At 33.3% G+C, this 27,239-nt stretch overlaps 2 protein-coding genes across 4 annotated transcripts; both read right to left on the bottom strand.

Annotated features, from left to right (window-relative positions):
• Positions 1-39: 39 nt before the first annotated feature.
• On the bottom strand, positions 40-19,497 carry LOC128673381 (uncharacterized protein). 2 transcript variants are annotated; one of them, XM_053751184.2, is made up of 6 exons: positions 19,252-19,497; positions 15,217-15,460; positions 8,747-8,903; positions 8,140-8,282; positions 2,782-2,943; positions 40-2,437 (listed from the first exon to the last, which is right to left on the bottom strand). In XM_053751184.2, the coding sequence occupies exons 2-6, from the start codon at positions 15,442-15,444 to the stop codon at positions 2,255-2,257; spliced, it is 873 nt and encodes a 290-aa protein (XP_053607159.1). In that variant the 5' UTR covers positions 15,445-15,460; positions 19,252-19,497; the 3' UTR covers positions 40-2,254. The 2 variants fall into 2 exon arrangements, with proteins under 2 accessions (XP_053607159.1, XP_053607151.1); XM_053751176.2 differs by having other exon boundaries at positions 19,256-19,497.
• A 2,749-nt stretch (positions 19,498-22,246) lies between these two features.
• On the bottom strand, positions 22,247-26,931 carry l(2)37Cd (lethal (2) 37Cd). 2 transcript variants are annotated; one of them, XM_053746611.1, is made up of 8 exons: positions 26,731-26,931; positions 26,335-26,542; positions 25,658-25,766; positions 25,172-25,454; positions 24,668-24,878; positions 23,961-24,145; positions 23,070-23,252; positions 22,247-22,439 (listed from the first exon to the last, which is right to left on the bottom strand). In XM_053746611.1, exons 1-8 carry the CDS (start codon positions 26,830-26,832, stop codon positions 22,347-22,349), a joined length of 1,374 nt encoding a protein of 457 aa, XP_053602586.1. In that variant the 5' UTR covers positions 26,833-26,931; the 3' UTR covers positions 22,247-22,346. The 2 variants fall into 2 exon arrangements, with proteins under 2 accessions (XP_053602586.1, XP_053602596.1); XM_053746621.2 differs by having other exon boundaries at positions 26,723-26,925.
• Between the last annotated feature and the right edge of the window lie 308 nt (positions 26,932-27,239).

Raw genomic sequence — 27,239 nt, 5'->3', positions numbered from 1 at the left:
ACTAGATAAAATAACGATAATAAAAAAAAAATGCGTTAAAATATTTTTATAAGTAATTTATTACCGGAGACCTTTAATAGATACAATTTAATTAATTGAGCAATCCAGGCATATAAGTAACATCACAAAAACTTAAATATTTTTGGAATGTTTATCTTAAATTATTACAAAAATAGATTTGTACCTACCTAAGGGTCGCTTATTCCGACGCATTTAACATACATACCTCCAAAATGTTAACAGCTATTTTTGTAAAATAGTCACAGCGAGTAAAATATAAGGCACGTTGATTTTCTGCACTTATTTTAACTTAAAAAATAACATACTTAATTAATACTTCTAAAAATTGCTATTCCCTGCCCTATTTAATTTTATGATAAATATCCCACAGCATTTAACAAATTTTTTACGTCAAATAACAGGTAAAACCCTCATAAGAAAACGCCACAGCTTCTAAATCAGATAATAAATAATAATAAAAAAATAATGAGAGCGAAGATGTCTTAGTGCTGAATAAGTGCATTAGGTTTACACACACATTCACAGCCTTATTGAATTTAAATGTAGTCTATTTACTAAAACTATATAAAGATCTTTAAAATATAAAATAGAAATAGAAATATAAAAATACTTAAATATCTATATGTTGGAATAGTAACTGTAGATAATAAACCAAAAAGTGTGACAACTCAATGTTGTGTTTTTTTTTATTGTAACAAAAATTATTGTATTGTGGGTTTCTATATTCCACTAAATAAATCTAAAAATGTACGAAAGTCGCGATTTAGGACCAAACACAAAGATGATTATACTATTGAGCTCACTAAAATATAATGCGTTATCAATATAACTATAACTACGCAATTACAAACGTAAAAATACAACATCGATCGATAGATTAAAAAGCTTTACAATATCTATAGTATTTCAGTACAAAATAAATGTGTGCTTACACTACTTTGTCTATGGAAATGAATTAACTATTTATGTTTTCTTGTTGTTACTTACCAAATATAGGATGGGTCTGTTTCACCCACGTTTCACCACTTTCTGATAAAATACCATAATGTTGTTATCTGACAGATAAACGAATCGCTAGACAAATCTGACTGAAGTGATTGGCTAGTAAGCCTTATCCAACACTTGTAAAATATATATTACATAAAGACTATCAGACGTATATAGGCTATCAGATACCTTATCAACAAGGATCAACTCAAATCAAACAGGCTTTGCCATTGTATACAATATACCTATTTGAAAATTATACATGAGCTGTGTATTACCAGGTTCACTTAAGATGACAAACAGAATTAACTAACTTTTAGCGTAGGAGAAAATGATAAATAGGAAATTAAAGATTATACCTAATGTTAGTACATTTTCACAACAAAATACTCCAGATACAAATTGATTCATATTATTCATCTGTAATTACCATAATATCCATTGCATTTTAATGTCTTATTGTGACTGAAAAGTTAAAATAACTTTTTGGCCACAATCAAAATAAATTAACCGAAAAATTCCAATGTACGCACATTGGAATTTGTGGTTAAAAAACTTTTCATGACAGAAACTTTTGTTAAAGTCGTTGACTTATTAATCCACTCAACATTTTTGGCAGTTCAGCTCATTTTTATGCTATAGCCTATTCTATACCTAAGCTATTCCATATTATACTACTGGTGCTCGTTTCATGGCAATTAAATAACATTTATCCACACAAAAGACAATATTTACATTCAGTTGCTTATATTTTGCTGCCGTTTCATAATTAATTCATCACAGTTGTGCATTCTCTGTTGGAGTTTCACTAAACTATGTATAATCCTCATTTGTCGTATTGAATACTCTATACAAACAAATCTGCTGACATCTTTTCAGCTCAGGTCTCAGCATTATTTAACTACACTACATACAGCTACAGCTAAGCTGCTGTCATACGAAAAAAGTATCATTAGGTACAGCCCTTGCTTCACCCCTATTAGAATTTTGGCCTCATCCATCTTCGTCCATTACTCCTTGTCTCTAGCCTTTCTCATCAAGTTACGACGTAAAGATGTCGTTCGTTCTTAATATCTTCCATCCACTTTTCTACTGGACGACATCTTCTCCTATAGCTCTGTAGTGTGTCTCGATTGGGATGAACGCTAACGCTAACTGGAGACCCAGATAGAATGTCAATATTGCTCAAGTTCGCAAGAAATATCAGTTGCTTTTTTCAGTATGACGGCAGTGAAACAAATGCTATCTACTTCTTGACGAACCCGAATGTGTCCCAGTTCTTGAGATGAGGTAACGCATCGTCGATGGCCGGGTACCAATCCGCGCCGCCGTAGTCGATCGCGGGGAGGTCGCCTCCGTAGTCCGCCGGCAGGTGGCTGGCGGGGATATGCTTTTGGAGGGACGACATCTTTGACCCGTGGAAGTACATCTGGAAATGATAGTTCTATTTTGTTATAGATTATTGTTTCTGTCGTAAGCGGGTATCTAAATATCTATACTCTATTGAAGGCGGCCTTGTCAGGATCCACGAAGCCGACAATGTTGTTCAAAAATGGATTGATGGCTTGCCTCTCGATTTTTAGTCCCAGTTTGTGTTGTATGGGGAAAAAATCATTCGCAAATAAATATATTAAAAAATAGCTAATGATCATTTAGCAAAACTAGTTATATAACATTACAGACATCAGAAAACGAGCCAGTAAATCCAATCTACCTCGTATCTCGTACAATCGTCTACCTCCCACACATCTTTGAGACTTAAACACAACTCACCCTCTTCTTCAGCTTCTCCCCAACGAAGGGCTTGAACATGTTCCAGACGACGTTGAAGATCATAGGCTGCTTGACGACGTGGACCTCCTTCAGTCTGGACGGCATCGCGTCTTGAATGAACGTCAGCATTCGTTTGGCGGCGGCTGGTGATTGTGCCATCACCTGAAATCATTGTAAAATATACAATCTTTCTTTCAAATTTCTTACAATAATATTTTAATGTTTTACACTTACAAAATAAGAATTTAAAATTATCGTCTTTGACAAACATCTGGTGCTATTTTCTTTATTTCCACCAATAAGTCTAATATTCAACTAATCCTGGCCTTGGATTTTGGCGATTCTTGGGTCCGTTTACTTCGTAAGGGATATGCTACTTATATAGATACCGGTGATATGAATACATATCGGGAATTATTTTTAACAGCTAAAACATGTTTGTTTTGAGACCACTTACAAAGTAAATAGGTATCTTTATTGGCGTATGCATTGGCAAGATGCCAAAAACTGCAGAAGTGTTTAAAACAAAAGCATTGTAAAAGATACAAATAATTTATTCAAAACATCGGGTTTTCCAAAGAAATCATTTTCAATAGTGTTTTTTAAACTTTCGCGCTTTGAACACCTAATTATATAAATTATATTAATTATATCATTTTCATATTGATTTTTTATAGGTGTATTTTTTTTATATGGGTGACCTATTATTTATTAGACAAGATGTAACATTGATAATCCAGTTAGTAAGGTATAACATGACCTAGTTGCGGTAGACCACTCAAGCCGATCGCGTAGGTCAATATTGAAGATCACACCCATGTCATCTCAACAAGATATAGACCTAACATTGTTTATATTGCCATGGTCTCAGAGTCCTTAAGAGTCAAGCCTCACTTCCTTTCACACGAGCAAAAGGATAAAACAAATATTGAACTACTATAAAATAATAAATACACTACATAAACGCGGAAGATGTTATTTATGTATTTGATAATTCAGAGAAGAAGTGAGCAAAATTGTTTCCAAGCTTAGAAAATAACAACAAGTACACAAAAAATATTTTGAACAGGAAATGTAAGACTGAACCACAATGACAAACGTTCAAGTATTCATAGCTGAGGGCAAGGTTTAAATACCTAACTCAAGAAGATAGCAAAAAAGAAATACCAGAAAGAGATGGTCTACTGAATATCAATACCATGCTTATACATAATAATTACACTACTTTTTCGAAAGACCTGATTAAGGATCTCTAATAAGTCTCAAATCGAAAAGTTGCCTTTTTTTCGAAAAACGAACTTCCTAACAATGTTTATTGCAAAGCTTCAGTCATTGAAGGTCGCCATTCAAATTAATCTCTTTCTTGTATAACATATACCAGACGGTTAAACCACAAGCCTTGGAACTCCGGACGTGAGGTCCCTTGAATCAAAACGCGCTGCCTCTCCAGTTTTCCTCACAGCTATTAGATTATGTATTCATTTCCATCTGCTCAATGTATTTACAACAATGCGAAATAAACCACTTAGTTTGATCATATTTTCTCAATGCCAGTTCGATATTTCTTTCCCTCTTTTGGAACTATTTTGATTAAAATTTTGTATTTCCATAATAAATATATGTAAAACTGTAATGTACAAATTTAGTACAATACATTAAAGTTCATTACACTAATGAACTGATGGGATACATGCTTGATATCTGAACATTTGAAAGCCATCTTAACTAAAATTTTAGTTAAGAACTCGTTGTAACTTCTGTCACGGCTATTTAGGTACGTGACAGTTTTACAAAAATGTCAATTTTTCTCATATTAAACTTCCGTCGCGCACTTGACCTTTCTTTGGTGTGATTCAACCAATTCAACGTGATTGGATTTTAAAAAGGTAAATAAAGGTACGGTGTACGTGTACCTTCCGATAAGGATGTGGTACCACGGAAGTGATTTTGCACCACTCTCCAAGGATTTTTCTACATGATGACACTGAGAAAAACCTCATGGCAAATATATTTTGATGATGATGCACGGGGCAAAGCCTTTATTGTATCTAAAATGTATATTTATTTGTACCTTTGAATCACTTTCGGTAATTTATTAAAACAACAATAATTTTCTCGTCTACAAACCAAAACCCGGTTATATTTTATTTTAATTCTTTACATGTGATAGAGATGACTAATTTATTTGGCATTACATACTTACTATGCAAGTAAAAACACAGATAAAGGAACAATGGAGGGAACTCGACAGACTTTGTTCCTTTAATTCTTTGTCAACAAATGCACATGCTTTGTCAACGAATGCATGTATACGACTCCGTACTTTGGTTAACTTTGTTAGATACTTTACCCTTTATGATTCAGCTAACGCGAGTTGTATTTTGATGAGTAAGTATAGAATTAATTATTTAATTTTATCGTTGTTGATAAAACATAGTTATCAAAAAATTGATTGTGTATGATAAAAAATCAATCCTTATATGCATATGTACCTTATATACATATACATATGTATTATAAAACAAAGTCCTCTGCCGCATCCGTCTGCGTTAAACTCAAAAAATTCTGTTATTGTTTAGATGTAACTATAAATTTATTAAGTTTTGTCGAAGCGGCCAACAAAACTTAATAAACTTATAGTTGGTCATAATATCAACGCGTAATCAATAATACAAGTATCAATTTCTGCATAAAGACAAAATCTGTGACACGGTGACATGATCATCGTAGACTGCGAATCTTGCGATATCGTAGGCACCAATTTAGCACACGTGTCCAATCAACACGCGCTGGAAAAGTGTTTGAAAAATAGGCAAATCGCCTATAGGTGATGTAAAGTACTTAGCTACTTATTTGTTATAACAAATAAGTAGCTAAGTACTTTACATACAATAAAAACACTACCATTTAGCAGTTTCAATCTTTTTCTAATAGTCAGATTAGGATAACTGCTTAGGTTGCTTGTTAATGGACTTTTTAAAATAATTAGTATTAAAATGAAAACATACATTTATTTGTATTTGTATTTTTGTTTGTAAAATTATTGGAGAAATTTTGATCAACTTTAGCACAGAGACAGACTAGGAGCAATTAAAGTGTGCCTAATATTGGAGCATTTCCGGGGTGCCTAGTATAGGCTAACTTTGATTTTTATTTACCGTGGACGAACACTAGTACCTATTTAAAAAAGTAAAATATAATGCAACACTATGTACGGTAATAATAAGTGTGTTGATATTACCACAAAAACAAAGTATTGTATTCATTTAAAAAAGCTGTTTGACACTGTTTAGGGTAGGTACATAACCTGAAATACGCTCGACTTCCTGAAATACGATTTAACCATTGTTCGATAAATTGTGTTACAAGGCGTAGGGGTCAATGACGCATCTTTTGTTTAACACTACACGCGGACAGCACTTGAAATCAGGTGATGCGTGCAAAAAATGCTTGTGCAAGTAGAACTACTACACACGCATGCATAACTCTTTTCAATCGTACATATTTCTTGAGGTTCGAATTCATTTCTGATATTAATATTTTTCAACTGCTCCGTACTTCATTCTATATGTATCATTCCATAATTGTTACATTATCTTCATTTTAAATTATTTATTCAAGCTGTTTCATCCAAAATGTTATTTTACTAATCGATATTTTTGCCCGCGACTTCACCCGCGGGAATTTCCCACGGATACAGTTGTTTTTCCAAACTGGACGATACTCATTCTCCATACTTCACTCTCTATCAAAAAATAAATAACCTTACAATTTTGAAGGTTCGGCTGTGATTGTGATATGTGTGTGAATCGGCCACCTGTTTCACGTCAATTCTCCATGAGAATGCTATTGTTGCCTAGGCTGTGTCCCTTAGTCGCCTCATACGACATCCATGGGAGGATAATTGTTAGATTGGGGGTTTTAGGAACACTTTGGAATATCTTTAATAGATATAGGTATATATTTTATTATAGAAGATTATTTATTTATTTATACTTCCAAATGTTACACGTATCTTTGCGCACGATATCTCAGCAAATATAATTATTGTCCATCATCACAACCCTTACCTTACATTCTAGTAAGTAATAAGGATGGAACTAGTTTAATCATGTATATACACAACACACATTTATGTCACAATTAGCATTATCGTGGTCAGTATGCGACTGAAGGAAGTGTCAACTAGCAATTACGTAAATGATAGTATCAAACATTTTTATAAATTTAATTGTTAAGTGTGACCTACTTGTGTAAAAAGACGCGGCTACTAAAGATAAAATTTGCCAAAAACATGAAATTTATCGTACTTACGAAAATATTATCTCCTTTATCTATCTACCAGCATGATCTGTTATATATTTAACCCGTCGGAGATAAGAAAGACACAATTGAATTACGGGAAGGCAAATACACATAGTTCGTATTTTATTTGTTTGAAAAGGCATTAATACTTAACCGATGATCATGGAATTTAGCAAACATGTTGTCTCGGTAATTAGCACTTGTTTCAAATTGACCATGAATATAAATAGGTACCTACATTTTATCACAATCCGTCACCTTGCCGTCGAACTTTGTTTGCACTCCGCTGAATTTTTAAGTTAATCGATCCAATCAATTTGAATTCAATGAATTTTAAAATTATTTAAATCGAATTCATTGGATTACTTTAAAACCTTACTCTATTTACTGAAAAGGCATGGCAAAAGGAGCATGCAAACAATAATACTGATAAATATAATTATAATCTCTATTTTATCTAACAAAAACATAACCGATAAGATCTACTCAACACATCTTTACGATTACGTTTATCACGAAGGCACCTTTATTGGCAGACTAAGTATGCGGTTATCAATTTATTTAACTTTTTATGATCATAGTATCGATCGAAAAATAGGAGTGTACCTTACACAGAACATTCCTAAATAGAAAGACAGAAAAAGCGATTGATGAATAAGAGGCATTATGAATGCGTTGGATTGAGACCTACATTAAAAATACGGGATCACCTTTTAGTTGTATATCGGAGTTATTGGTGGAATCGATAACCTGAAAGTTTGCTAGCCTATGAGAATAATCTAATTTCTTTCTGGATAAAATTTTACAAACTGGTTAGAGGAGAAGTGCTGGTACTTTCTGTTTTTCTTTAACTTCCAGACCAGCTCGGACGAGTACAATGTAGGTACTAACGTAATACATTCAATGCTTTTTCTTGCAGCATTGTAATTTATTAGTTTGTAAACTCTTTATTGCAAAAAATACATACATACAAAGACGCGTAGAATGGCGGACTTATCTCAGAAAAATATCTTCTAGTTGCAGTTTGTAGAAAATGATATATGAAAATCTCACCTGCGCCCAGCCCATATTGTTGAAGTCCATGATGACGACGCTGCCTCGTACCTGAGTTTCGGGCTCCAACAACGCACACAGATGTATAAGGTAGAATAGTCTGAACACACGGTCCATGGTCACTTGCTTAGGGTCCCATGCACCTGTAAAACAACACCAATGAAATTGTCAGAAAAATCATTTGTCTTTAAATAGATCCAAAAAACCATTCCTGAAGTACGAGTACGTCACGATTTCTAAGTAGGTATAGATTTCTTGAAAGTTGCTCAATTTCATCATATAAAATTACCGCGAAAATTTGGCTGGTGTTCAAGTGTCTGTAATGTATGTAAGTATAGGTACATTGTGGGTATACGGCTCAGCTATTGCTGCTCAGCTAAAGTATCTTCTGTTTAACGAGTTTTAATACGTTTTTAGCATTTATGTACTGCATTTACTTAACTCTGGACTTTTATGTCGTGTCCGAAATTCTGCACAGTAGAAGATCTCAACGAAGTCAATGGCAAGACGGGTGCAGTCGCCACTTATTCGTCAACAACTATATACCTAATTATGACTGCCATTTAAATTCACAGAAAAAATAATAATATTAATAATGGATACTTACTTCCGGTACTAACGATAAGCACTCTCCTGCCTTTGTGGTCGCGCGTTTTTAATACATTAGCAATTTTGTGGTTTAGGAACGTGTCCTTTTCGTGCTCCGGCATCAATCCATCTAATAGTTGAGCGTGTTCTCTTTTGAATTGTGCTACACGTCGCATCTGGAGAAAAGTAAGGAGAGTGGTTAATTTACTAGTCTTTTACAAACTACAGGATACTAATTTAACAATTTATTTAGATGTCGTTGTCAAAAATTAAGTTCCTTCGAGATAATGAAGAATCGGAGTCCTCTCAACAAATATATTCACAAATTACAAAAAAAAAACATATTTATAAGTTAATTTCGTGTCTGAAGAAATATAATTTAAATTATTTCATTGCCATGATGATGAAGAGCATATGGTGCAAAACTTTCATATTAATTCGACTACCTCTAGTATTTACAGATCCTACTGCCTATTTAAAAACACCATAAGGGGCAGTTTGATACACGTTTTTCAACTACTTTCGCAAGGAAAGACAGGTTCAGACGCTAAGTCTGATGTATGTTATTATAGCTAATTCGATTTACAGCCTAACGACCTAAAGGAGATTATTGATAACGATTTCCCTAGAAAGTACCATACTTGGTTGCACGAAATAACTAGTTTTACAAAATAGTCATTTATTAATTTCAAACTAAGTAATTTCTACAGGTTTACCAGGTAAAAAAGGACTGAGTTTATTTTGTTACTATACATAAAAATTAAAAAAAAACACAGCTTTATTTTCTTCCCTGTTGCGCATTTAGATGTGACAGACCACGTAAAAAATATCGTCGATTCAGTATGCACTTGCAATCATAAGTTGTTATCATAATAATCGAACAGTTTACATTATCTGACAAACAATGGCCTCTGCTTCCTCACTGCTTTCAATAATAAGGAATATTACCAACATTACGAGGCATGTGATGCATGATTTGATTATACAATTTCATGAGAGAGAGTAAATAGTCGCATTTCACAATCATGTTGCACGTACAGTCAACAGCACATCAAATAGTGTGTTCTTCGCTATCACAAAGAGGTATGTTAGGCAAAGTATCTTTTATTTGTTTAAGTTCCGGCTTCACTCGAGTAAAAACTTAATAAATTATACACCTTCATCTTCTTAGAAATCACTCTACCTATATATTAGTGAAAACCGTACAAAATTCTGTCCGGTAGTTTTTTTGTTTATCACATTCATACAGACTTTTTTAGAAAGATATCCCACTAAAACAACATATAAATGCGAAAATTTGGATGTGAGTCACGATGTTTTATTTAATCACGATAATTGTATCGAAACTGTAATAACGAAATTGTAATAGGACATCCCGAAATTCCTAAGGGGGCGAAACCCTGTGGCGCCACTTGCAAATTACAAAACCAACTTTATATTTTACACGCAATTTTTCATTAAGTATATGATAATTTAGTTTTTCTTTATTTAGCTAATCAGATGATTATAATATCAGATAATATCAGATGATACAAAAAGAAAGACGTACATTTTTTCCCAACGTACAATAAAATATATATTTGTTAGTCATGACACATTTATGTGTTTATGACAAACATTTTTGTCTTGTCAATAAACCTAGGGTCAAATAAATGTGTTGACATGTAATGAACTCTGAACAATAGGAGTCTCTTGTGAGACTTGTTGAGTTTTAAAGTGAATAGGTAGATATATTTTTGATGACGTAAAGAGGTGTAAGACCGGTAGATAAAATCTTCTAAGTAATATTTTAATGGTGTATGATCTTTAGACTTCCTTTAAGCACTTCATCAAATCAAGTGACGCACGTATTTACGTGTATATTATTATACAAGCTGCGCCCCGGGGCTTCACTCCCGCTATATTGCTTGCTATTCCAGGATATCATCATAATCCTAACTAATATTATAAATGCGAAAGTAAGTTTATTTGTTTGTTAATTCTTCACACTTTATCTGCTAAATAAATCTTCTTGAAATTTCATACGGAGAAGGACAAAAAATATTATTCATCAAAAATAACTATTCCCGCGGGAAAATCACGTGGGCCAAGACGCGAGCAATAGTTATACGCAATTTGTTGTTGAAATTTGTGTTGGAATCTAGTAGATATTGATTCCAAAAAATGACGAATGAGATGAGTTATTCATCTCTATTATTCTGAAGTAAGAGAGAGACAGGAGAAAGAAACTGTGATATTGCTCCGATAAGCGCCTGGGGATGAATTAAATGTATCTCTCTGTAAATCGTATCTACTACGTTATGTTGATCTTGACCTGTCTCACTACACCTTTGCTGCAGTGAGAATGAAGAGTACGAAGACCCAGTTAAGATTTCGACATGCGCAAGCGCCGGCTCGAGTTAACGACTGATTGCCAACGCTGCCAGTGGTCAGGTCACTACACTACACGTGCAATGGCCAATACACAATGAATATATTATACAAATAGCCGGTAATGAACAATATAATAAAGCTAATATTGCGCAGTGACATTCTTTATTTATAAAATCGACCATGTGCGGTGCCATAAACCATGTGCGGTATATTTTACGAATTTATTTATAAATATATTATAATGTTCTATGTCATATTAAGATTATTCTGGGTTTACGTTTTGGAAAAACATTAGTTACTTTTAATATCATTTTATAAAAAATATCACAACAAAAACACATATGTTTCATGTTATTCAATTTTATCCTACAATTTGCTTTACGATTTAGAAAAAAATATTTCTTATTATCATGACAGGCGGATGGGATGACGCCGATCCTGTATCCGGATGGTCTGCTGCGTTTCGTTGGCGGTGATTGTAGCATTGATAGTGATAACAAACTGTGCATATCGGAATTACAAACGCACTGTTACATTTAGAACAAAATGTTTTAAAAGTGACTACCTTTCGTTGTTAAATATGAAATAGTATCTATATTGCGTAAGAATTCAAACAGAAAGCGAAATTTATAAGCAGCTGGTAGCGCAACGTAATTATATATACAATTTTCTTAAATATTGTTGCAGAAGAATATTATTACTCGGTCGGATCTTATTTAAAATAGGTATAACAAACGGAAAGTAGACCGATCAGAAGAATCAGATGAATTAATTTTGAATTTATTTGTATAAATCAATTGGTTTCTGATTTACTGTTTCGGTCTTTTCAACCAAGTGTTAATCCAAAGGGGAACAATGGCTTACGAGACACCAGAAGGCTTGTGAATTGGGCACATACGACATCTAATCTAACGATATGAATATTCGTGTTATTTACTATCACTACAGCTAGCAATACTAAAAGAGTTGTTTATAATGTCTTACTAAATATTATGCAGATATTCATGCAATACGTTTGATTTATTATCATCTACTAAATAATAATTAAACGCTTAGTACTCTTCCTATTTGTCTGGGAGAGAATTCTTTGGAAAAAGTAAATAGCTGATTTCTTCACCTGGCCCCAAATAGCACTCAATTAGAACATTAAATATCTGATCTATTTTCTTGACTCATTAAATTTTAAATTTGGTTTTAAAGCATGTACCATATTTATTATTTCAATCAATATAAATGGACGCAAAAGATTTAACGTAATTTTTAAAACTCTTCATTCGCTCTAGCTCTCTCTCATTGACTAGATGATTGGTTTCTTGTAAATATTATTATATTTCTTGTAAATAGCTTGTTGTAAACACTAGCCCGAGGTTAAGGCAGAAAATTTAAATACAAATTTATTTTGGTTAACTTCATAAAATCCTTCATTTGAACATTTGTATTACTAAAATTTGTAAATCTCATTCAATTTTTTTTATGTTATTTGAAAACTCCACGAGTTCTTTATCGATGGATGTAGTTATTACGTCTTTAGTAATTAACATAAAACATTTAAACAATACATGCACTGGCATGTAGCTATTTATTTAAATAATGTGAGTCATATCGTGACAGTAAAAGCTAACATGGTAATTTCCATTAATGCTCCTATAGATCCGGGTTAAGTTTATCCAAATCATATAAGTACTTAGCAAGAATCGTCTATAAATTGTATACTTAAAAATGTGAACAAATTAATCATTTATACGGGTCTGTACCCGTAGAGTTCCCGTGTTCTTAAAAATATTCTGTTTTTTGATTAGGCCTGGAATATATAGTCTTCATTTTTATTGTCAATTATTATTATGGAAAATAGAAAAGAAACAAGCAATAAAACTAAGTTCTCCAGGTGTAATGTGATTAAGTCGTTTTAATGTAATTGAGCTATTAATACAAATGGCTCAATCATTTAATCCATTAAAAGGATTTACGCAACCAAATTCTCGTGTCTAAGACCCCAAGCATCGGATATCGGCATTGAAACCACAGACCGAGGCCTAGGTCGCCATACAACCATCATACATTCTGGACATGTTGCACAAACATAAAGTCATTAGCGAGTTACGCAAAATTATGCACACACAGCATCACGCTTTAATATATCACAGTTTTTGCAAGCGGAAATCGGACAAGCACACGTACCTACACACACACTTTTTATCCCCATAATTTCCCATCAGTTTTCTTAGGAAAAAATCAATCAACTCGTTATTTGACATACAGGTCGATTTGAAACAAACAAAAACATACCTACATAATTCGAAAATCTTTACATAATAAATATCTTGATAAGATCAACTATATTACCTAACTAAATAATTGATAACGTATTTGAAGATACTTCATAAATATATGTACAATTATATATTGTTAGGTTGCACTTTGAAAGGTTACTAAGCAACTCTTGATTTCTTTTATACGCGTTGTATAACTTACGCAAAAAACCTATGATCATCATTAAACTCATTTGGGTGAAAACATAATATCACAAATAAGTGCTTTGGCGTCGCAATAATATCAAACGATTAAAAATTGTGGTTTAAAAATGTTGTAGGTACAATTAATTAAGCTTAGTGTTTTATAATTTTTAGGTAAAAAGCGTAATAATATTTTTTTTCATGTGATAAACACAAACAAGCAAGTTATGAGAATCCACAAGGTAAATAAACATATGTATATCTGTTTATTTTAATATAACCCCTGTATTATCTGTGCTACTATCGAGATATATAGGGAATAGTCAAATAAGAAAATTCGCAGACGGAAGCAAGCTAGAACTTATTCGTAGTTTACAAAATAGTTACATCGGTCACCTTACGAAACGAAATGTCAATCAGCTCACGTAACTTTCACCTCTATTGACGACTTCTAAAAATAAATTTTAACATAACAGAAATAGCGCGAGACTGCACTTAAATTGCCGTGCATTGGACTTTAATAAAATGTTACTTAACTCCGTGTAATGAAATCTAAATATGTATTAATCTGGTTCCTACGATCAAAAGATCAAAATCTACTATACTTATGTTGTTAACTGAAATAACATGATTATTATTATTATTAATAATAAAATCACAAAGCAATTGGCAAAGCACACCTTAGTCAAGCATTAAACTTTTAATTCATTAAAACTTTCATAGGTAACCTTTTATTTTTAAAAATATATTTTTATAACTCCCATAAGTTTCAATATATTTTTATAAAAAGCATAAAGAAATAATTGCAAAATTAATTTATGGGAAAAATCTCATGCGTAAACATGCGTAAAGATTGCAAGCAACGATATTTTCCCACAAAAATTACGTGTGCATAATGTAAAGCACATCGCTGTCTTACGATGCTCGTAACTCGTAACATCACATTGTGTCATGGTTACCTCCGCTCTATGACCCGTGTTCTTACGAAATCCCTTTACCATCGTTAATCTTTACATCTGCATTGTCTGGTACTTAATAAATACTTAATTTTAAAATAATTATGCTGCATTATAGCAACTTACTGCACGATAAACGTATACTTTATTTAAACGACCTAAAATTTTTTGTTGGTTTGTTGACACAGAAACTCAAATAAAGGTAGTAACTAACTTAATGGCTGAATAATTTTGTATAACTACATCTAGTACGTGATTGCTATGGTACTTAGTGTGTAAGCGAGAACTTAATTATTATTTTAACAACAGATAAAAAAGCTGGAACTATAATTTTAACTACACATGTTTAATATATTTAAAAAATGTTTAATATTTTTAATCTGTAATCGCAGTCACAAAAAAATTTAATTGTTGCAACAACTACATAGACTATCTGCTTACGACTAAGTACCATTAAGGGGTGTAGGACCAAAACAAATGTAAGAAATTGAATAAATACATTTATACTCTACTTAGTACAGCTACTGGGGTATTATGTAATCTGTGGTACAGCTAAATTGTTCGGATGGCTAGTACATTAGTAGATACTAATTAGGTGTATTTATAGTATACATTTATTAATAATAATTACCGTTTGTGTAAAAAATTATATAATAAATATTAAATACATCAATTAATTAATTATAGCAGCAGAGATAATGGCTTACCAGTGCGATGGCGCTCTCGGGGTACCACTTACAGGGGCGTAGGAATATTGTGAGTATTTCATCGTCGTCGGCGAAGTAGAGGTCGTCGTTCTCCTTGAGGAGTTCCCGGAGGCGCTCCAAGGCCTCCCTGACGCGTTCGGGGGTTTCCCTCAGCTCCCTCTCTGCTATCTCCTTCGTCTCTGGTGACAGTTCCGCTCCGCGCTCTATTTTGAAGTCTTTGGTACTCATGTTTCGCTCGTTCTGTCTGAAGATAAAATATTTAAGTTAGAACTTTATTATTAAAAGAGGTAAACTTTATATATATACCTTGTAATGTCACAGTGTTAGCATAAATTTTATAAAAGTTATGAAACGCCGAGCTAAAAAGCACAAAAGAAACCTGACATTGGCCGAAGACTGGATAATAACATTTTTCCTTTATTGTTTTTATAATTTAAATCTGAATACTTATATACGCAAGTACCTACATAATTTTGTAATTTTTCGGACTGATATTATTAGATAGTATCTTTAAGAAACTCTTTACTATTCCAAAATATTTTTCAGATTCGCGCTGTGTATTGTCAATATACAGCGCGGTCACACAACCATCAAATCATGTGAAGTGGACTTCCTTTTAAATTATAAGATGATTGATGTTGACATCAAATAGGAAACTCAATTTGCTATACAACTGAATAGGTACCTACCTACCTACTTTTGAAAATTGTATTGTTACAGGCAAATCACTAGATAAGTTTAATGAGTCACTAAAGTGCACAACATGGGTCATTTTGTATGTAATGAGATACATACCCTTATCATTTCTCATTGAGTAATTCATTCAATAAACAAACCATTAATTACTAGTGAGCGTTTGTTTGGAAACGCTATTGTCAAGAGTGGTTTTATTTTAGTCGCAATTTTATCAAAAGTCATCAAATCTCGATAAGTACCTACGTTTCATTCTTGAGAATCTTATGTTCTGTTTTTTATGCTCAGAGCAATAGATGTTTAGGCAAATGTATCTACTAAGTATTTACTGTAATACCACCACCGTGCAATAATATTTATCTTTATTTCCAACTAGCTTTTGTCCGCGGCTTCGCTCGCGCATCTCGAGTTCTAAGCAATATATCGCGATGAAACTTCTATAAGATTTTAAGATAGATCATCCACTATACAACTGAGAAAACCGCATCGAATTCCATCCAGTCGAAAAAAACATAGCCCACTTACAGTTTTATTATATGTATAATTATGTATATATGACTATTAATAACCATTGAGTGAAACCACATCATTCGACTGTATATTATACAGTGAATTACTATCTAAAATCAGCCTGCTAGTCAGCAGCCCTCGGTTAAGGCAAGGATTTAAATTGTATGCAAATAAAATAAATAAATGAACTATGAATTTAATTAATAATCTTTCAGTTGACTTCGACCTGTTCTGTACCAGTATTGCATGTATTATGACACGTTTCGCGAATGGCTTCACCAACTGTATTTGTTCTGAATTTAGTCGTTTTTTTTTGTGTGTTAAATCTAGTATTATTATTATCATGTGTATGATGTGTAGGTTAGGTATAGATATTGTTCTTCAACAGTTTAAATATATAGGCGGAGTCTTGTTAATAGCATAATCTTTTATTGAAACACGTATACTTTACATTATAATTCGCTGTAAGAACACCGAAATTAAAATAAATAAATAATACAAAATGTATCTCATTATATACCTACTCAGGTAGGTAGTTAATACAGTAATGATTACTAATTACCGTAAGAATTTCAATAATATTGACTTTAAAGATCATTAAATTACATATATATTGATTGTTTAAAAATGAGCAGTTTATTTTACGAGACTACACTTTTAACTAAAATAGTGAACATTGGACCAAATTAAGTAGATACATACTAGATTTCTTAAAGATGTTTGTTCATAAAGATGACATACGTACTTAGATTTCTTCAAGATTGTACTTCAACAGAAGGGTGTTGTGAACGATGAAAATTAGTAGATTAATTAATTAAACTTCACAAATAGAGCAGCGTGAGTTTATTTGAGGACTTCTTGGTTGTATAAAATTATTTGAAAAAGAAAAAACCGAAAAGGACATGACGGGACGACATCTACAAATTCCTACAAAACGGTCAAAGTTTGCAATAGAGAGGGACGCATGAAAGAAAAAGTGGGACAAAAGCACTGGGACACAACCATAGGCTAGATAAAAAAAATATCAAATTATTGTATTTTGTTGTACTATGTTTTATGCTTCTATTTCTTTACCTAACCATTAAAATAAATGAGACGAAAGTATTCAAATTTCTTTTTATTTCCCAAGTTGCGAGCACAGATCATTTCTATTATACTTAATAAGTCCACACGTGCACGGCAAAGTACACTACAGAAGTGACACTGGTGACCGGGTGCCTACAAGGCGAGGACTGATTGTGAATTCTATGGTCGTCCACAACACGTGTCCATGGGTCAAGTGCCCTCAGACTTCTCGTGGAGATTTATATTCTATTTTATGTAGATTATCAATGTTCCTAATGTAACTAGTTAACAACAATATTCATTAAATATTCTATATTTTACACGTTTCTATTTTAGATTTCTTCTTTCTTATCGAATGCTAACTCCGTACCGTAACTGTCATATTTTATTCAAGTCGCCTGAAGGCATCTGACATGACTTTGTAACTATCTACAGACTTCGACCGGCAAGTAGTCGCATTTACATTAGTGAATTAAACTGTCAACCAGTGTGCAGATTTCCCACGAGTTTTCCATCGGAAGCAAGTGGTAGCTTATGAAAACTACTATAGGTACATGAGTCATATTGGTATACAAACTCAGGAGGCACGAGTAGGATTCAAACCCGAATATTTTGATTACAGGCGGATGGTATTAACCACAGGACCATACCGCTTCAAATTTTAGATTCCAAGAAAGTACCTAGGCTTGACTCTTTACTCTGCAAAAGATTTTTTTTAAATTGCATCTCTTATTTATTTATAAAATGGACGTGCATAGGAAATTATATTTTTATGACTAACACTATCTCTACGATACTCAATCAAAAGCAAACTTTGATTTTGTTTTTTCGCGGAATAATGTTTTGATATCGTATCGTTCGATCACATTATGTCAAACAGATATTGTAGTGTTGTCTCTTTTAAATAACTTTTTAAATAACGCGCGTCTATCCAACGCTCTTTTTTCTTCCAGAAATATATACGCGGGTCAGAGTAAGATAACCTTCCTAATTCTCGAGCAGATAGATGGTGGTCCAGTGGCCCGTTTTCTTTATTATTTATTTATTACTTCAAGCTTTATCTTATCGCTATAGACAAACCATTTGTTTATCTGACTTTATAATTCATTCATTTCTTAAAACTACACGCGAGATATCGCTTTGTTTAATAAAAATAAACACTGTTTAAATGCGTTTCTTTCGTTATTTTTTCTCAGCAGCGGTCGTTCCAGTAGTTTGTAACATTTTGAGAAATTTAGTATCCACTTAATATAAAATTTGACGTAAAAAGGGCATGTGAAGGTAATTTCTGAATAAACCTAGCTTTTCGCGATAAAGTTCAAGAATATAAAAACTAAGATCAGATTTGTGGACTAGATTAAAAATTAAAAATCATACTTACTTTAAAATAGTACTAGGTAAGTAAATAACAGGTTTGATTTAATAGAATCTTGATCTTGTTGCATACCGGTTTACATTCCTGATATTAACCAAGGCGACTGCGGCAATTAGTTGTCTATGAAGTATTGAAATGCAATCAATTGCAATTATTTGATTGCACATCTCATTGCATTGTTTTATAGAGTTATCTATGGTTCACTCAACTCTATAAATGCAAGCGATCATATTACACAGTCTAAATTTAAAATGCGAAATTGTTATTTTTATTGCCCAATAAGTATAATAAATAAGTAGGCATTTTCATCATTGTTTTTGATATACTAAATTAGTTTATTTTTTGCGTAAATTAAACACATCCGAAAATAATAAATAGATAAAGATTCTTACCTACCCTCAATGTTTGCTTAAAAAAAATCGATAAACAGCTGATGTTGATACACAAAAATATTTGCACTAAGACACGTCACATCCGCGAGCGGAGTCGCTCCAATTCGTCCACTAACAAAGAGTTTGCGAAAACTGAAATTTTTTCACCCGCATAGCCCGCGCAACGCGTCGGTGAAATATAAAGGGCGGGAAAATTCGTGCGCGTGACGGCGAGTGAGAGCGGGCGAGTGTGCGCGCGCGCAGCTCGACAGCTGTTTTTATACAGACGATAACACGCACACTTTGTTCCGTTCAGATTTTCCGAGTACTGCATCTGTCATTGTTGATTGCTGAAATTATGGAGGGTGGAAATGCGTGAACTGAAAATTGTGAATCAATATTCGAAATATCGTTAACATTAAATTAAATATTATTATTAGGTATTACGAACGGTTTGCGATAAAATGTTTAAAAGTGCTTAAAACTACATTTATAAAAAAAGATGCACAAGTTAATAAGGAACTATTTTTAATTACAATAAAGTACCTTTAATCAAAAATATAAACAACCTGGCTGCATTACTGCATTGGATAGCGGACATTGAGCGAAAAAGCAACCTCTTGCCACCAGCTTGGTTTTCAGACGGTGAGATATTTATTATAAACGTCTTGCACTGGGTTGTCCCCGAGACCCAAACGTATGTGCCTTATTTTCATAGTCTATAGGTTCGTCTCTACATGAAGAGTAAGAACCTACGTGTTAAATTATACATAAGACAATAGGTAAGAAAACGTATTTAAATCCGTTCAGTTAAACAAAGACTTCGTGTAATGTAGGAGGTAGTGTGTAACGCTAGTGATGCCCATTATTGCCCAATAATTAGGTATTATAAGTATTATATAGGTATAGTATTGCCGATAGTTACATTTACAAAAATTTAAATTATTTTTTTTACAAAATACTGAAATAAAATAGATAAATGGAATTTTAACTTGACGTGACGGAACTTTTTACTACGCTCACTCAATGATTACCGAACACAGATAAGTGGTGTTGACACAAAGGCGCTCGCTTTTTTACAAGAACATGGACACCCGGAGATAAGAACAGTTCCATTTAGTAGGCATTTAGTGAGTAGTCAATAGCTCATCATCATGTGCGTCCATTTTTCTTATCACGTAGCCATTGGAAAAATAATAGAAAAATATATAAATAAATACTTATATAATATTTTTATACATCTATATAAGTATATTACATGCAATATATGTATTAGATGATTGTCTGTTTCATTCCACGTAATCAGAGACAAATTCTGGAAATAACCACGTACCTACATACATAACGGACGAGTTCAAAAAACTAGATTCCCCGCATGCCAGATTCTGAAAATTGAATTCTATAAACGCTATAAGTACAGATTCTAAAAATGACTTTGATTTGAGGTACCTAATTTTCAAGCCTAGTCTAATACTGGTCTAAACGGGTAGAAAATAACTTGGAACACATAGGGTACTTTTTTTAGTGGTGGAGGGTTGACGTAGATAGGCCATAGAAGTGATCAAGACTGCCTATTATACTGTTCCTGCTCTGAATACACCAATATTTTTTCACGCTGTTTTAACAATTTACCTAACGAGACAGAGATCTTACCATTAAACACCATTAAATATACTTATATTTTCGGATGTTAGCATTTTTATGTTTCAACACGAGCACTAGCCAAACATGCCATTGTTTCCAAAATCGTACACAAAGCTTATAACTTATATCTACTTACTTATTTCTTTATATTAGTCATGCCTTTGTTGTGGTGTGATAGGGACTACACACAGAGATTATAGGTAAGATGGACATGTCTAACAGAAATGACGCACAATGCACTAAGAAATCTGACCTCTGTACTATACTTAAGTAATGACAAAGTTCGTTTGCAATTAAATGACCAATGTTTAATATTACTGCAAGTTTATTCATTAATTACATAAGTTTAGTGTGTGTGCGATAGGAATTTATACTAGTAATATGAGTTATCCCCAAAAGTTCGAGACTTGTGTTGTGGGATACTAACTCAACCATACTTTATAACCTGTGTTTATAACATACCTACAACTTCCTTTTGAATCACTCTATTAAAATATAAAAATCCGTTGCGTAGTTTTAAAAAATTATCTCATTGATTAAAGCATATATAAATAGCTATAAGTAAATGTCGGAAAGCGCCAATGAATGATGATGATCAACATCTATGACAAGACTCAGAGATCAATCTGAACAATATATTTTCCATCTTGTCTTGACTTGGAATCAAACCCGGGACCTCCAGTTCAGTAGTTCGAGATGGTGACTGTTAGACTGCAACGGTCGTCAATATAAACTTGCATCCAACGCGATGATATACTAACTACTTTCAACCTAAGTGCTAACATACTATCAATGCAGTGGACATTCAGTCTATCAGAAAGCTAATAATAATGACTGCTGATACACAATTGTCAATATGTAATAACTTATCTCGGACTGTTTTAGGTAGCTTGGTGATTAGATAATAGCAAAACTAACAATAATTTCATTTTCTAATTTGTATCAATGTGAATCATGATCCTTCGTCATAATCTAATAAATATTATACAAATAGTGTAGTAATGTTGTTTCTTTTTGTTTCTTGACTTCCTTGGATGCTCACCTAATTATCTTTTGACCGATTTATACCCGTGTGTGTGTGTGAAGTGCTTTCAAAATCTTAAGTTAAAAGTGAAATCTACATTGTGATCGTCACTTGTTAAGAGAAAAAATAAATACCTAATATTGTTACTTTAGCACTTCCAGTCCATAATGTAACATTTAGTATTTTTATTTTGACTCTACGACGAGAATACAATATTTGCTCAAAAACCAATTTCCTGCTTATATTGTATACAAGTATTTGACTTTACTCACACATATTTATTTTGCCCTTTTAACGTTATCGTGAACAACATCGCCATGGATTCTGAAAATAGCAAAATGACGAAAAAAAAAATTTTTTTATATATTTTATTATATAAACACAACAACAGTTTCATTAGCGGAAACGCACATTTAATTCTTAATATTATAAGGTTGTTAATGGCATGTTAGTTTGTTTGACTTCGGCCAGCTTCGTCGGCGTAGTCCGCTGCTGCTGCGCTCGCGTCGTCATCAGAATTGTCGTCATCGCTGCTCTCTTGCTGTAAACATACAAGTCATTTTTGTTAGTCGTGTTTTAATGATAATGTCACCCGAGTCACATATGTGCGTGCGCATGGAAACGGATGGAGCATCAAATTGTCTTTTGTAAATTACAAAAAAGTTTGACAACGTGTGTAGCCTTATGGTTGTCATGAGACTGCTACATTGGAGATTATGAAAACACGTTTATATTTTCAAAATTCCATGCTAGTTTGAATCTGGAAAAGATAATTTCCCATATTGATTGACCAGGGACGAGACCAATATGGAAAATTAACTTTTTTTCGATTCCAAGTTAATTTCATCTATATGTACCTATACATGTATATGATATAATAAAATATAGCATTGTTGAATTAGTACCACACACGACACACTGCTCTCGAGCTTACTTATCTGTGGTCAACTCTCGGCAATATCAAAAAATAATAAATAGCCGAAATATATTATTTACTAGCTGTTATCCGCAGCTTCACGCGCGTTAGCTTATTGACGTTGGGTCATTTTAACTGTGTATACTGTGTATACATTTCATTAGAATCGGTCCAGCGTTTTAGCCGTGAAAGCGTTAGACTTTCAAATTTATTACATCAGTATAAAGTATCAATTAAAGAATATGCAACACGAACCTCAAACTTCAACTCGGAATTGTAGGTCGACTTCAATGTCTCCTGCACGTATTTGTACAGATGATCGCGAACAACTTCGTCAGTGTTCGGGGGCAGCCAGCCGCGCTTCGGGTGGCATAGGTACCCGGGCGGGGGCTCCGCAGCCAGCAGCTCTTGTACTTCCGGCAGTTTGATGTTGCAGTACTGTTGATTATTTTTTTAAAGTTTTTACAGTTGCATTGCATAAAAGTTGCATCCAAAAAATGATGTCCGTGCAGTAAACCGTTGAAGAGTTCCCTCATTTACAGACGATCCTGGTTTCACCATCAGGTCATAGCATAGTTTACGATAATAATGCAACTCTGTAGGACAAGCGGAAGTAGGCAAACATCGGGACAGTAGGAATGTGAGCTTTTAAGACGCTTTGCACCCGAGACATAGCGACATACATATACATACATTGCAGCTTATAAAAAGGTGAAGTGGCTCTAGTTTGCGACACAAAGCGGCTTAAATTACGTAAATACTTTTAACCATTCCAGTAAGTAAAATCAACGTATCTAAAAAAAGGACTTTACTCTGTCGCAGAACCATGTGGTTATACGTAATAGTCGATGACAAAATGTCTACTATGTCTAGCTATACACGGTAGCTATATTTAGGTACGGTATTTTTTAAAGTATTTTTGTGTAGGTACTTATGTAGTTACTGCAAACGGTGGCTACATACGCAAAAACACATTTTAAAATTGCCATCTCGCTCTAAAGAAATCGAAGACCATATATGCTGAGATCTTTAAAACTACGCAACAGATTTTGATACGGTTTTTTTTTATCAGTGTGATTCCTGATGAAGGTTTATGTGTGTGTTATTATGGCTTTACCCGAACTAATGTAGTAAATAATAATATACCTGATAATATATCTGCCGCTGCGAAGGGACAATCCCCGGACGGAAGTACACGGCTCCTTCGACCACTAAATCGTCCGGCGCGGGCTCGTCTTGGTTGTCACGCCTCTTCAGCGGCCGCGCCCTCTCTGCCTTCTTCAGCTTGTGCACCGCTCTGTCCCGGGTCAGTACCAACGAGCGAATACCAGCTGAAATGTGAACTTTATGTCATTTCATTTTTTAAATCATAAACTTTAACACACTAATACAATATTTTATGTCATGTATCATGTATCCTAAGTGTTATATGCTATGCTGCTTGCCTCCGCCGCAATAAAATGTATCAGGTGCGTTTGCCATTCTTTCACCCCTCTTTTGGTCCCTGTAAGTCGAAATTTGAGAAAAAAAAGTAGTTTATATTCAACTCGAGTCTGTACCTAACAATATGCATACCAAATTTCATCAAAGTCGCCTCCGCGGTTTAGCTGTAAAAGCATGACAGACAGACAATCGTATTTATAATATTGTTGGGGCCTCTCACTAATTGCTGATAAAGTATTTAGTAATAGCTTGTCGTAACATATCGAATAGATCGCGTTCAATATTCTTTCACAAGTGCTGGATAGGGCTATATCTGACAAGTAACTTCAGACAGATTTATTTAGCAGTTAATTTATCTGACAAATTATAATTTATTTATTTTTAAATATCGGTTCAGCGCGAAAACCTACGTGTATTCCGCAGCCTGAAGTCCAGTGTTTGATAGATGCGAGCCTCCGGATTCTTCCGCGGGTCATACCCATACCTCACCCAGCACATCTTCCAAGGGCCGTCTTTCATCTGTATCGCCAGGCATGGCAATATTATCCTCAATGACGGCTTACGTATCTTTGTTTCGTATCTTAATAGGCCAATTGTCCAAATTGGTTTTTCTTTGAAAAGCTGTAAATTAATAACAAATAATATATCACAGCTCACATTACGCTTAAACAGTTAAAAAAAATGTTTTTTTTTTTAATTGTCATTTTATCATTTGTTTTTTTTTTCTATCACTATAAATATTGAAGTCCAAGATCAGATTCGGGCTGAGGTGAGTTGAATAATGGGCGTAAAGGCATAAATAGTTTTGCCCTGTGCAAACTATTCTCTGAGTCCATTAAGCAAATTTAAATTCAGTACCCTTAACTAAAAACAATTTAAGTATAAAAAAAGATATACAGGTAATTATAACCTGCCTTTTCAACAACAGCATACTCATTTTCTAGAGTTGGATAAACTCTCTGGCGCTCTTCTTTTTGTTTTACATAATAGGGGTGTGGCTCTGTATCCAGTTCATCCACTAGGTTGAAATTAAACAATTTCTCGGGTAAGCCACGGTTGCCTCGCTTGCGATGGTGGACATCGTCAGGATCCTGGTCATCCTTACGTCCTGTATATTTCTTAAATGTATACAGATAGGGCATCGGCTTGTCTGACCGAGTGAAGTTTGGAGGTAGGATGAAAAGTGGACCCGGTTCACTGAAAATGAACTAGCTGTTTGAGAAAATATACCTTACCTAATCAAGGGATAAATAAAGTCTCATTGTCAAATTTTACACAGAAAGTGGGACAAACTTTTTGTAAATATTTTATTCTGTAAATATTTTATTATTATAGAATAAATATTTATAGTCCATATAATATAATTAAATCACTATAAAACACTATAGTTAAATGCTTACTTTAGAAAACTATGCGGCTCCAATCCTGAGGGCAATAGTTTTTCTAATATGCATTGTCTGTTTGAATCACCTGTATTTTCAAATGGCAAATACTGGAAGTCACACATGGCTGTAAATAAATATATTATATTAATTATTCATACATCTTCCACAAAGTACAATAAATTTGCAGCAACCTTAAATCAGTAGAAGGTACCTAATTTAATTGGTTTTGGTCAGTTAGTGATACCAACTGTATCTTCTATAAAACTTAAGGAATAGCCTGTCTTAATAACAATGAAAACTGCACTGAAATTTTAGAATGAAAAGAAAGAAGAAAGGTTACAAACAGACAGATAGCCACAAATGTCAGCCACCTAATTGAATATACCCACTCAAATGGGAATAATACAATAGAATAGCTATATATATTACTTTATGTTAAAATAAATGTTACTCTGCTGCTTGTAATGCTTGTGATTGGGGATATTATTTTAATGTAAATAATGAACAATGTGCCATCCATTTCATTACTGTTTAAAAATTAAATTAAAATATGGTTATCAATTAATATCAGTGAAGTGACTAAATAATGTGAAAATTGACTACTTAACATAGAATTCTCAACACTGTCTGATGCATGAAAGCAGAAAAGGCTGTTTATCTATTATTCAATAAATAAATAAATATTCACTCACAGTCAAATTGGTACATCTGGCTCACACGCCCCATAACAGATGTAAAAATAACTTCTCTCTTCTCCTCATTATTTACTTTTGTTCTCTTTACTTTGACTTTTATAAGGATTCCTGCAGTCTTAAATGCATCTGCATACATCTTTTTCATGTATGGGTTCTTCGGTTGAAATGATATTTCTAAACGCTTTTTGGTGGTTTCAGAATAGACCTGAAAATGATAAAAATTTGTATGATAAATCTGGTGATGAAAAGGCAAAAAAAATGTTTCTATTTTCAACTCATTTGTAACAAATATTCTAATTAACACATTAAATTCCAGAAAGTGGTATATAACAACTCCTCTTCTCGAGGGTGTCAGGCTACGGAAAGTCCTATTTTTGATATTTACTTAGGTACCTCTGAAATATTCCTGATTCCACCTAAACACTGTATTGCTTTTTCTTCATTTTTAACTACTCCTGGAAATTTAACACACACTAGAGGTCGATTTGATTGCATAATTGTTTCTAGGATTTAAAAACTGGATATTACACGAAACAAATATATAAGACTATTAAAAAACAACACCAAAACATTGTAGCTACGAGGCTACGGTAATAAACCTATAACATATAATATAACATAACCTAAAACAATAACAGAGAGACAGAACGAACAATGACAGAATACAAGCCAAATCTTCGAATCAGCCGATTAGACAGTGACGGCTGCCACACTTTTCTGTCGTTTATAGACGCAAAAGAATTCATGAAAATAGTGATTGTGACGTGCCGTCGAGATTACAGACGGCTAGATTGTATGTATAATATATACTTTTATATTTTCGGTTACACACTGATCCGTATTTCATATATCATTATAACATATTATATTCCATGTCAATCTCAACCTTGACGTTGGCGAAC

Source organism: Plodia interpunctella, chromosome 1, assembly GCF_027563975.2.
Source record: "Plodia interpunctella isolate USDA-ARS_2022_Savannah chromosome 1, ilPloInte3.2, whole genome shotgun sequence".
NCBI classification, from domain to species: Eukaryota; Metazoa; Arthropoda; class Insecta; order Lepidoptera; family Pyralidae; genus Plodia; species Plodia interpunctella.
Note: the sequence above shows the minus strand (reverse complement) of the source record. Positions and strands in the feature narration are given on the sequence as shown.